At 35.5% G+C, this 13267-nt stretch overlaps 1 protein-coding gene across 1 annotated transcript; it reads right to left on the bottom strand.

Moving 5' to 3' along the window:
- Window positions 1-1195: 1195 nt before the first annotated feature.
- LOC117419979 (sodium-coupled neutral amino acid symporter 2-like) lies at window positions 1196-11906 on the bottom strand. The gene is made up of 16 exons (XM_034033442.3): window positions 11546-11906; window positions 10303-10556; window positions 10021-10102; window positions 9624-9739; window positions 7814-7887; window positions 7613-7705; window positions 7364-7445; window positions 6617-6699; window positions 6274-6332; window positions 5915-6097; window positions 5710-5789; window positions 5401-5501; window positions 4895-5019; window positions 4577-4721; window positions 4372-4469; window positions 1196-3895 (listed from the first exon to the last, which is right to left on the bottom strand). Exons 2-16 carry the CDS (start codon window positions 10431-10433, stop codon window positions 3794-3796), a joined length of 1554 nt encoding a protein of 517 aa, XP_033889333.1. The 5' UTR covers window positions 10434-10556; window positions 11546-11906; the 3' UTR covers window positions 1196-3793.
- Window positions 11907-13267: the final 1361 nt, after the last annotated feature.

The raw sequence follows: 13267 nt of genomic DNA, 5'->3' as shown, positions 1-13267 counted from the left end.
GTCGAATTATAAGCAGCGGAGAAACACACTGTGCCTGTACTTCCCTGATAAAGGCAGAACAAGCTGTCGCAACTCTCCTCCCAAAATAATGACAGAGAAATCCCTCATGTGTAGCAGGAGCAGCAGCGCCTGCTGTGTATTTAAAGAGAAGCACAGCCCATTTATCTCAGTCAGACATTTTTGTGCAGGTGCTTCCTCATTTTGTTTCTGTCAAAATATATTTGCTTCTAACCTTGAACATTTTAGAGGTCAAGGCTCAGCCACACTGTATGTGTATGTGTATATAAAAAATGAATTAATGGCACTTGAATCTGTACATAATGGCTGTGTCTTAACTTAGTAATTAAAACGGTAGGAAAGACTTCTGTTGCTTAAACCCGAGCTGTACCATATATGCATAATAATAAGAATAGTAATAATAATGAAAAATGGAATGGATTTTTTTTTATTTCTCCAAAAACAGATATTTATTTATAAATTGAAGATATGTGTTTTGGATTCTCAGTTGATTGTTCATTTGAGGCTTCTACCCTGTAATTACTCAATTTAGTGGCTTTTGTTTTTGTAGCAACAGTACTATTGCTAGATACAAATGCACATGTTTTGATTAGAAACAGCACTTACTGTACAATAGAAATGCGATTGACAGGAATGTGATGACGGAAGTGAAATTTACACCCTTAAGTTTATACAAATAAATTGAAGCAATAGTAAGGAAGAGCGCGTATTTCCATCTCCTGTATTTTTCCATGTTCTCATTCAATTACATGACTAATTAAATAAGTATTTTATAAGAGCAATGAAACATGCCCTCTGGAAAACAACTGGATTTCCTGGAATATTTCTGCAAACCTTCAAAAAGCATTCCTTGGCCTTTTAAACTCATTTTGGGCTTGTAAATCCACAATTTAAAAGTCTGTAAATGAATAGTTTACAAGTGATTAATCACAATAAAACCCTGGATTGTGGGCATTACTTTGGTATCTTGTTTGTACAGTAGTGTAGCAGGGCTTTATTGCTACATTTGAACGTTAACGAGAAATTGCTTAACCACGTGTTATTTTTCGGAGTACATTCTTAATGGTTTTACATGTTAATCATATTCCTTTGCCTTTGCACTTGTTTCATAATAGGCCACTGTAACAAAATAAATGAAGACCCTCCCCTAGGAAAGAAATCCGGACAAGAAACAATATTTATTTAGGGTTTACACTATCTATAACTTTTATTTAATTTTAATTACAGGATATACATAATGTTTCATTGAAACAAGAGTACAGCACTGATGTTAATGCTCTCTTTGTCTGCCACAATGATATTTCTAGTTTGCTTACTCTCCAACAGTGCTGAAATATACATACATAATGGAATACAGAAAACATGTATGCAGAACCAACACATACAGTATTTCTACAGTGTACACAAACCATTGTAAACTAGCAAAATCAAGACTTCACTCACATTAATCGATCTGTAGTAAGTCTATCAGGTGTAATTAGGTTTTTAACAAAAAAGGTAGATGACATTGACTTGAGGATAATGATTTTTTACAGCAATCATCAGCAATATAAAGTTCAAGTGACAGTGAATAGCCATAGTTTGTTATGGACCCATTCAAGTTCAACAGAGCTCTACAGTGAAAATGTGAACAATACCTAATGTGTGCCCTCTAAATAGTATCCAAATTGGCAGCACCCATTGTGGGGGAAAAATATATATATATATAAAATAATAATAATAATAATAATAATAATAATAATAATACTAAATAAATGAGCTACTTAATAATCTATATCTGTTTATTGTTTTTGTTTTCTACTTAAAATATCAAACTTTTTGCTTGAATTACAATTAGTGGTCTGGGGGATAGTTTTCACTACTAGAAAATAAAAGCTAGCTGATCCATTACGACTGGTGGGAGAAATCAACAAGCTGTTAAAGCAACTCGAAATTAGCAGCCCTGGCCAGGTCCACAATATTTAACAACTTGCAAGAAGCTAATATAACAACAAAAAAACTGCTTATATACATTCAAACCAATATATATATACATATATACATTTTATATAAATATAGTAAAATAGATTCAATTACGTTGATTTCATGTTGTTCCATAAATATCGCAGGACAATGTAACACCATCGAAAACAACTGAAATTTGTATCGGAAGCACAGTATATCTTTAAACATGAGGTGACAGTAAAACAGCAGTTGTAATTTTAACACAGTAGGTAACCAAACAGGATGCTTTCATATTTCTGTAAACATAACCCATCACACGGGGAAGCCATATACATTACATGCGTCTTTAAAATCCTGTGTTCAAAGAAAAGCTTCCAACTACAGGAACAGGCAGTGACATGTCATGAACCGGCTGTGCACTTTTCACTTATATCCGGTAGCCACTTCTAGGTATAATCCCATTACTGTTTTTCATGCGTAGTTTTACATTTAAAGTAGTCACTTTATTTATAAGCTTCCAACTTATAAATAAAACATCACATTTTGACTGGGTTTTAAAAACAGGAAATGTTGCTACTGTAAGCTACAGGAACAGGCAGTGACATGTCATGAACCGGCTGTGCACTTTTCACTTATATCCGGTAGCCACTTCTAGGTATAATCCCATTACTGTTTTTCATGCGCAGTTTTACATTTAAAGTAGTCACATATAGCAAAAAAAATCAAATGAAATGCAGTCAAGTTAGTGGCTGGCAAGAAATAAATGAAGGTACTTGCTATGGCACCTGTTTTGTAATTTCTCTCGAACTACGTTTCTTTTATTACTGCACCCTCTTTACAGGCTTGATCAGTTCAAATATCGTGCTTTTAATACTGTATAGCAGAGGTGAAGAACTAGAATACAACACAACCTGTTTATAAAGCCAATCTAGTGACATTTTGCCTCTGTAGATAGTTAATCTAATTACGCTTCACAAATACATCACTATAAAAACTCTTCTAAACAGGTTTTATTAAATTTGATGCTTTTTTTCACTAAAGCTAATTACATTACCAAGGGCAGTTAACCTTTGAGATTTAACACTGTTAAAAAAGTAATTGATACAATTGTTCTGACACTTGGTAAACCTGAATTAAAAGTAGTGTAAGGAAGATACATCCTTAAAAATACAAGTAACTACTTATTTCTTAAAATAATTTTTGGCCATGTAAAGCAGAAGTGCTTTGACTTTTGGATAAAGCCTGCATACGACTCAATTACTCTGCTTCATACCCACTTTTTTTAAATCTGGTAATTCCCTTTTAAGGGGCACCAGGTGACTGTTAAAACTACAGTTGTGCTCAAATACAGTATGTACAAAGAAAACGCATGCAAATGCCACTTTTTTTGTATACCTGAACTGGAACTTCATAGCTGCATTTTAGGCTTAGATGTATGCCCCCACTTTAGGCACATTCAAAATATAGTACTGTAACTAACACAAAAAGAAGAAATTGTCATAAAAAATATATATCACTGGAAACAGGAACAGTTTTAAATGCCATCCATGTGGCCTAACAGCATACTGTACAAAGTCTATTACATTCTCTTGGAATGGTATAAGTCGCTGCCCATTGGCTGTGGTTGAGCAAAAATGTACTTGTTATTGTAATGAAGTCTTTGAAATCCAATCTGTTCACCCACAAAAAAATCCTTTTCTCTGCTATTTTTTTTTTTTTTTTTTTTAAGAATCGGTATGCATTTTTTTGTGGGTTTGTTTGTCAGTGTGGGTAAAGACACTGTTTAGTAAGGATTACATTGCAGCCAGAAGACAGTGACTTCCAGGTTTGTTTAATGGCCGTCAGCCATAGCAGCATTCTGGGTCCAATCCAGGATGATTAGGGTCATGCTTCCAATCATAACGAAGAAGCCGCTGATACAGAAGATTACAGCCTAGAGAATAAAAATATCAACACAATCCAATGAGCATACACTTCATACAGCAAGCTATTTGTTCAATTAACATCCATACTTGAAGGCATACAATAAACCACTATGACAGCTGGCCAATATTGTTATGTGCAGTAATGCATACTAAGTCTAGGACTATTTAAAGAAAAGGCTGTAAAACAAAATACCAACTTTTATTTATTACTGTTGATATGTGAATGCACCAAGAGACACTAATACTGTACATAGCTTTGCTGATTGTAACCTTTTGCTAGTACTGCATTGGGAACAGTATTTTTTTTTTTTTTACTGGGAAGTCATATTAGTACACCCCCAATGCAATGCCACTTTATAAAATGATATGACCTTTCATGTACCCTGCGGATGAGACATAAAACCGAGGTCCTATTCCAAGTTCACCCCCTAGTCTCTGTAAGTCGCTTTGAATAAGAGTCTGCTAATGGCTAATTAATACGTACCCCAATCTTCTGAACTGACTTCATTGATTCCTTCTTCACCAGCTTGATGTAAAATGCAGAGGGGAGAATAAAGATGAGCATAGCAGCAGCAGAAGCACCTGTACAAAGACAATGACAAAAAGGAAAATTAAAGGACTCCTCCTTCTCTCTCACACGCACATACATTTTTGCTGAATTTAGTAAAGATAAAATGAATGAAACTTACCAACGAATCCAAAGATGTCCCTGATTGTGGGCACGAAAATAACAAGTACGTTGGTAAAGCCCAAGAGAATGAAAGTGATAATGGTATGACGGACCCAGCTGAATTCCTTTGAGGCGCACAGCAGCTGATTAACTGACGTACGGATCTGAGGAGGAGAAATGGAAAACACTGAGTTAGGTTATGTGAAAAGGGAACAGGATTTACACAGTGACAGCACAAATTGCACATGTGGATATGTACGCATTTTAAAATAAAAGCTGTACTTAATGTTAAAACAGAGCAAATAACATCCCCATCATAAAATATGTTCATACTTACGGGAAACAGCACAACAGGGACTGTGAGGGTGACAGCGGTCAGCACTGCAAGACGCACAATAAGGAGGACGACATCAAACTTGTAAACCTTGGAGTAAGTGTGAAGAAGCTCTGGCTCCACGTTGTCTGCAAACAACATAGCAAATCCTATCAAGCTCTGCTCTCTTCATACATCTTGCTTTACATGCATTTCCACAAAGAGGACTAAAGATTTTCACATGCACTATCCAAATTGCTGAGATATGGAAAGGCTTTGGCCAAACAGGCATTCACAATTAAGAAAGGGGGCTATGATATTTAGTTTCCGAATGAGAAAATACCAGCTGTAACAAGAAATATAGAGAAAACTCAAAACCAATAGGTGCAACTTTCCTCAGGCTAGTTGTGACTTCTACTAAATAAATTGTTTAACTATTCCCAGTGAGGCTGGTCTAAGATATTACAGTCAAGCCCACCTGTAGGTTTCGCTTTTAAAATGTCTATGCTATAAAATAAAAAATAACTTACTTCCAAAAGTTATATATCCAAAAAGAGCAGCCAGGAGGTACATGACAAACATGGCAAAGAAGGAAACGTTCGACACGTTCTGCATCCTCTTGCGGGAACGACTGCAAAACAAAACAAAAACGGGATGTTTAGGATATGATGAGCAGTATATAATACCTACAGTATTAGGTATATTGCCAATATGCAATTTGTTATGCTTCATTCATATTTATCACATGGATATTTTCTGATGCCTCTATAAATGAAGTGATTTTTTACATTTCCTATCTCAAGTAATTCAAAACTGACAAGTTTAACAGTTTCTCTTACTCTTTCAATTCCTCATAGATAGGTAACACAGCAGGGTGGCACACGAAGGCAAAGGTCAGGATGGGCACAGCATAGACGGTCTGAAAGAACGACAGAGAACATTATAATACATCCCATTGTAGTCAGCGTACTCCTGTGTTATACTGATACAACTTAATTTTGCAGAACCGAACCGGTAGTAGAATCCTTCCCTAATGAAACACACCTGCGAGTTCCAGACAAAATACTTGGTTGTGCACGTGTCCTCATCGGAAGTGGCATTCTGCACTGTCACAGCCGTTTCACGAACTGCAGCTGCCACGTGAGCTACTGTGTAGTTCAGAGTCGCGTTAAGAGCATCATTTTCAAAAATCAGAAGGCAGGAAATCTGGAATGACTTATAGATAACCTAGAGAGGGAAAAACAAATAAAAAAATAAAAAAAACTTTTAGAAACGAAGGTGTAGGTAATAAAAGTGTTACATAAACATGTATAATTTGAATACTCTTTAGTATACTCCTATAACAATCTACCCAAATGTATATTTTGCATAAATACTGCACTTTGAATTACTAATATACTTACAACAATAACAAAGAAGACCATACAGAGCAAGGAGAAGCCACTGGTATAACCAAGATATCCTGGAAAACAAAACATAGAACCCACTGTGAGTAATGGAAAAGAAGACCGCTGCTTCCTCTCTGTTATCTGCTGCCGTTACACAGCTGGTTGGTGTCATCATATAGAACGAGGCACGTCAAGAATGTTCTCTACACTCCTCTTCAACGTAACTATTATTGAGATAATCTAACGAATGAAAGAAACACACACACACACACACAGACATGACTTGGCAAACTACACAGAATATATATATATATATATATTCATACTTGAGTGTCTTAAATCCTGAAGGTTTACTTACCAAGATTTCTTAACAGGGACAATGGTAGAATAATGAGTAGGGACACTGTCAGAACAAGATAGTCTCCGTTGATATACCACTCTCTGGAAAACAAAGAAAATGCATGCTGTTCATTTTACCCTTTGACTTTTTTTTATTGTTTCGCAACACAATCTTAGGCTGGATAATAAAATCTGCCAGGTCAAAGACAGCCAAGTCAAAAGCAGCCATCTAGAGGCTGGATACAAGAGCATTCTTATGGGTGTCAGTAATTATACACTTCTGGGCATGACACATTATCTCCATTAAAGATTAGGTTTCATGAAGTTGACTTCCATTTACGCTGTGCTATTCTTGGTACATCTCCAACCAAAGCTCAGTTGAACACAAGGCTGCAAGAACCTTATAAATGAACTTGTCTGGCCCCATGTTCTGTCTTTTAGATCTGAGGTTATATCCTAAGAGACTGTGGTATTTGGAGGCATTCTAAAGTTATTATGCCAAGCGATACACAATGTCTGGTACATGTCTACTCAATGAATGACTGCTTTGAATAGTAACATTATAAACTTTTTTTACATCACCATGATGAAAACATTGTTTGTATTCTATATACAGTTCATTATAAAGCCTCATTTTGTAACTTTTTCCATTAGATACTGATTAAACCTTTAGCTATATAAAGGGAGCTTTACAAAGCTGTCCGTTTTAAAACAGGTTTTTGTATGTTTTGTGTCCAGACAGGTCTACATCAAGTAGTCTACATACCCAGTATTTTCCTTCATGCCCAGGAACGCTTGGATTACAATTGGCAGCTCGTACTTCACAATGTAGAGGTAGCTTGACATAGCTGAAGTAAATCAAAATATACAGAATATAAATATATGTATTTAACTGTGCAGATTCATACATAAGTGTATTAACAGACATGATTTACTATGGTGGATAACAATACAACTGAAATGTTGCAATTTATAGTAAATGAAATAATATACATTAAATGTGCAATATCATTACCTCCAATGTTCTGCATTGTGATTGAAAGAGAAGCAGCCAGTTTTCCTGGCATGCCAAATGCCTTGTATCCCAGCTGTTCATACAGTAATGATCCTAAAAAAAGAACATCCGGTATTATATTAGGAATTCTATTCATAAATAACACTGTTAGTTGGGTTTCATTTTCTTTGGAGCATACTGTAAATGTATATATTTCTTTACCTCCTTCATTTGCAGTTTTCAGCAGAAGGTGTACAGAATACAGGGAAAATATAGACACAGCAATCAAGAGGACCCTGTAAAATAAAGGTAAGAATGTATTTGTTACAAAACTATGCATTAGCCTAGAGTTTCACTTTTATCTCTGAAAATACAACATTCTCTAATTTTATATTCTTAAAGATATGAACACATTTACTAAAAAGGGTTTAACTATATATATATATATAGAGAGAGAGAGAGAGAGAGAGAGAGAGAGAGAGAGAGAGAGAGAGAGAGAGAGAGAGATTCAAATATAGCAGTATTGAAGGGCCTTAAAAGCTTAAATATAAAAAGGTATCCATAATAATCTTCTTGAGCCCTCAGAATAAACTGCGAAGTTGCATACTACATAAACATTTCTTTGAAGTTCAGTGTGACAGTAGGCTGGGATTAAGCAACTATTTTGGGCAGGGTACATGGGTGAACACCCATAATTCTTTAATGTGTAATAACTTTGTAGGAAGAAACTAATATTGCCCTTAAGCTTCCTATCTCTGAGGAATGTTACACTGTAAATAGTATCATCTTTCCCAGCCTCCCACACTCATCAATCAATGATCACGGCACAGCTCTCTATGCTTTAAGAATCGGGTATAGATTGTTTATCTGCTGTTGGAGCATCTGTATTTTACAAAATGTGGGCTAGTTCCAAAAATCCTGCTGTTTCTCAGGGCTCTCAGAATAAATGTACCGTTTCATTTGAGCAGCAGATTCCATTTCACCAACAATATGCTAGATGGAATGTGTGGAATTTGAAAAACTAAATCTTACACTTGCTTTATAAATAGCCTTGGTTCTCATAATCTCTAATCTGAATTATTTCAGGGTCACGTCACGTAGATTTCCTCTCTGGCAGAGGCCAGGTTAAATTATTTACAGCATCTGTGTGTAAGAACGCTCCCAGGAATGGTGTGGTATGATGTTCAGTAAAGAATAGCAAAAGGAAACATGTAAGGCACTGACATGTGAGCTGTACCTTTGGATATGTAAACCATGGAGCACACGACAAAACGCTATTTTGGTAAACAAAAATAAACACCACTATTTACATATTATTTGTATATATTTAAATAATTTTAGCAAAAACCTTGACCTCACACCAGTTGATGCTAGGACTTTTGAAAACCATGAATAAAATATTTTAAAAACACTAATCTCCCTAGTAAACAAATCATAATAAATCATGTTTAAAAAAAAATAACTGCAGGAAAACCACCCTTAAATAAAAATGTTGTCTTATATTAAAAAAAATGACATATTTATATATTAGTTTGTTGTTGCGCTGTCTTGAAGAGTTATTTTCCTAGACGTCTCCATTGATGAAAGAGTTAAATGCAAATGTACGTTAAGATGAATCATGCGTTCATGTGATGAGACAAACCCATCTCTTTCAATATTTATATAACATTTCAGGTGTGGTTTTGGCCCGATTGCAAAGGATTAAAGATGCTAAGCTGATTCATTTCACTTAGTTGTATCAAGCCCAACTGCACTACATGGACCCAGCTGCAGCTGCATGCTCTGTTTGTAAACACTGGTCACCAGGAAATCAAATGCAGTGCCGCATGATCACTAATTCATTTGGAGTACCTGGGGTGCAACAAGTGGAAATGTAGATAGATAGATAGATAGATAGATAGATAGATAGATAGATAGATAGATAGATCATTACATGCAAATATATACATCATCTGCTGCAGTCATCACTGAATCATGAGCAGATCAGATGTCTTAAAGTGGAGCTACTATGGTTATCATTGTAGATACTTACACAAAAAGTGCAATTCCAGTGTTCGCCATGGCGTAGGAAAGTCCCAGGATGCCACTACCCATGATAGCGTTGCCAAGATTGAATACTGACATTCCAAATGAGGTTGTGCCGGGAGACTGCAGAGAATAGAAATGCAGGTTTACAATTTTACAGTTGACTAGTAAAATGGCCACTGAGATCAGCAAAAATAACTAATTTTTTCACTAATATTTTATGTTGCCATGGTAACAGATATAGTATTCCCAATGCGCTGGGTGCGGACACTGGGTTTACATTTTATTCTATATTTCTTGTTAATCTATCTAATACCTGTGCATTACTGCCCAAAACCAACTTGGGACATGTTCTATTGTGTGAGAATATATTCTGACCCATATGGTATTTTATTTTTACTTACATATTCAGTTTCATATTTTTTCTTTCCGAGGTGGTAGTCTGGGAGGAAATTCTGGCTCTCTGGGTCCATATCTTGATATTGACTAAACAAATAAATAAATTAAAAAAATTATAATTATAAATTGCCATTCCTTTTCATTTTACAACTATACGGTTCAAAATACATCACAACAATGTGGGAAAATTGCCAGTCTGTAGCCTTCAATGACATAGAATTTCATGTTCAACAACACACACACAAGCAATCAATTAGAACAGTATACATTCTATAAACATTGCTAACCTGATAATGGGGGCTTTTTTTGTGGTACATTCGGGGTAGCCATATTCGTTGCTGTTGGAGCTGCCAGTGCTGTCCTCGTCTGGTGAAATGTTAAACCGGCTCATCTCTGTTTTTGCAGTGCTTTGCTTCATCTTTAAAGCCAATCCAAAAGAAATGTCTCTTTATTTTTTATTTTTGTCAGACAGCTTCTATCCTCCTCTTGCTTCCGAATTCTCGTGCTCTCTTTGTCCTTGCTAGTGGTGTACCGTCGGTCCCTAAGGAAATATGGAATAATCAATATACACACCGCATGATGCAGCATCTTCCTCTAGATCAGCACCGCGTGATCAACGTTTTGATACAAGGGAGGGGGGGTTGACTCATTCAAGGAGTGGAAAATTACCAGACTGCATGCAAGATACGTCTGCCGACCATCCTAACACCAAACCGGTATGATGATGGACGTGTGTATACATCTATTCAAATTAAACCACGGTTAATTTATCTATCTCTTTTTGTTTTAAACAGTCTTCAATCAGTACCGCATGTGCATTTTAATAGAAAAACATGCTTTCAATTATTTGTTTATTTATTTATTTAACAAAAACAGGTCTGTTGGGTGTTTTTGTTTAATTATTGCTACATATTATTCAGCATCATTTTGCATTCTTTATTTAATCCTAGCCCCTAATCGTTTTCCCCAGAAGGCTGGAATGGAAACAAAGGCACGTGCTGAGGACCATCTTGCGCAGTATCGTCTCAAATGTCATCTCATTAAAATTCCATTCATTAGAATTAACAGTAATGGGTCGTTATTTCGTTTATAAATCTCTAGTCATGTCTTTTGAGTTTAGAAGCACCAGAACCTACAAAAAACAAAACAAAGAAACAAACAAAAAAAAACGTCCCACGCCAGGCTAAATCCAACAAGTCACAAGACTGCGCAGCATTGTCTCGATTTTTTTCCCAGGGTTGCTTATCTAAAACACAACTGTCTGAAAATGAAAACATATTTCTTGAAATAATTATAGTAACTAGAAATGTCACATTATACTCATATATTGATAACGGCCACTGTATTCCCTGAAATAAAATTAAACCACAATTTATAACAATTAAATATTTATAAAAACAATACCGGTATCTCTTTCTATACTTTATCTACACTGAGAAAAAGTACATGCATACCAAATAATCTAAAACACAGCATAATACAAGAAAACGAGTTTAACAGTTGAACGTAACATTTTAAAAGGCTTCTTACCTCACGATTATACAGCAGCGTTACTATTGCTAATTCCTTTTATGAAACAGTATGTAAAATGACCTTGCTTTCCAATATTTTAGTCCTCCTGAGATGAACAAAATCCAATGCAGTAAAAGTCACGGGGTAGATAAAATACTGTATTTTTATGTTTAAATAGTAAAGTATAATTTAAAATATATATATATATATATAGTTTACCATTAAATAGTAAGTTCAGTAAATATAACAATGAAATGACAGTACTTTTTGTTTTTTAAATAATAAATAATGCTACTTTTATATTGGTATTATTATTATATATTTTGAGAACGTATCACTCTGATGTCTATACTGCTCTAGTCTGCAATACGAATGCTTCTGATTTTTAAATATCCGAATTGCATCAGCTTCACAGAAGGAGGGGACTTATGACGTAAAGATATAAATGGGTGTCCAATGACGAGGTTTGTATACAAACACCAAGACAATGGCAAGCTGTATTTTTCCACAGTAGGTACGCGTCTAAAAAACGGTAGTCGTGTACCCTGCTGAACAGGGCGAGAACTGCCTTTTTGGAAGACTAATGTAGTAATGTACAGTATGTCGATAACATGACCACAATCGACTTTATCATTATCATTATCGTGTCTTCCCGACAATTGCGAAACGTGGTCGTGGTGGCTGGGTTGGGGTGTTACTAGACCTATGTGAAAATTAGACTATAGCAAGATAGAGTACATACATTTTAAACTCACATTTGAGTTTTTAATACATTGGATATTACTATTATATATTTTATTTATTAATATTTATTGATATTTACTTTGCTATTGTTGCCATAAAAGAAAACTATACGGTTCCCCATGACAGTGCAGACGTAACAAGAACTCGCATTATCTTTCGGCTATATAAAGCTATAGTATGGGCGTTATTTTGAATATAATTTGTTAAATTTACGGAAGATTTGTGCCCTAAAGCATGCGGAATTCTTTGTGTACATACATAGTGCATTTTTTTTCCGGCATAAAGGTCAGGAAGCCCATCCCGTTTCCCAAGGAGATTAGGACGCCATGTTATGTGACGATTGCTCAGGCGGGGATCAGCAGAACAGATTGTCTGTCTCATCACAATGCTGCTTTTTCATGGCTTGCCAGGTACTGAACTACAGTACTTAAGTAGGTCAATTTGAATATAGTCTTTAGAAAAGTACTGTATCTTAAATCCCAATTAAGATAGCATGGAATGCTCAAAAAGGTAATCCAGGTTGAGGTACACTATGTTATGTCCCTTTCATGTCCCCCTGCCTTTTCAGGTACACCAGTTTTAGTGCTGGGGAATTCAAAGTATTAACTTGCAAAAGGACAGTGTAAAGTAGAATCATTTTTCAGATTTAGTTTTCTGCATCTTGGTTAAACTCTTAAACTATACATTAAATTATTGATGTCTGCTAAGGGAGTTTTTTTTGTAGCTTTTTGTTCATCTAGTACTGCAATGCAAAGTTAATACTGTCGACAAATGCAAAATGATGCCTTAGAAGAAAATACAAAAAGTGTTTTTTACTTTTTCTGTGACACAAAATGCAAAAGTAGACAGATGGGTTTATCGTCTAGACATGCAGGGGGTGGATGGGGGATGAATATATTCTGTAGTGTAATAAAACTTCTCTGATAGCAACAGTTGACCTGGGGCAAATTGCTTCATAAAGGTTGCTGTATTAAGATGTCTGTAGTCTTTGTCAGC

Source organism: Acipenser ruthenus, chromosome 14, assembly GCF_902713425.1.
Source record: "Acipenser ruthenus chromosome 14, fAciRut3.2 maternal haplotype, whole genome shotgun sequence".
Lineage (NCBI taxonomy): Eukaryota > Metazoa > Chordata > Actinopteri > Acipenseriformes > Acipenseridae > Acipenser > Acipenser ruthenus.
This window is presented reverse-complemented; position numbering and strand designations above follow the sequence as displayed.

Bases quoted from the DNA above. Each gene is read 5' to 3' on its own strand.
- LOC117419979 (XM_034033442.3), bottom strand. From the start codon at position 10,433: ATGAAGCAAAGCACTGCAAAAACAGAGATGAGCCGGTTTAACATTTCA. The intron at 7,888-9,623 runs GTAAGTATCTAC...TTTATTTTACAG, and splicing joins ACTGGAATTGCACTTTTTGT to GGTCCTCTTGATTGCTGTGT. The intron at 4,470-4,576 runs GTAAGTTTCATT...GTCTTTGTACAG, and splicing joins GGACATCTTTGGATTCGTTG to GTGCTTCTGCTGCTGCTATG.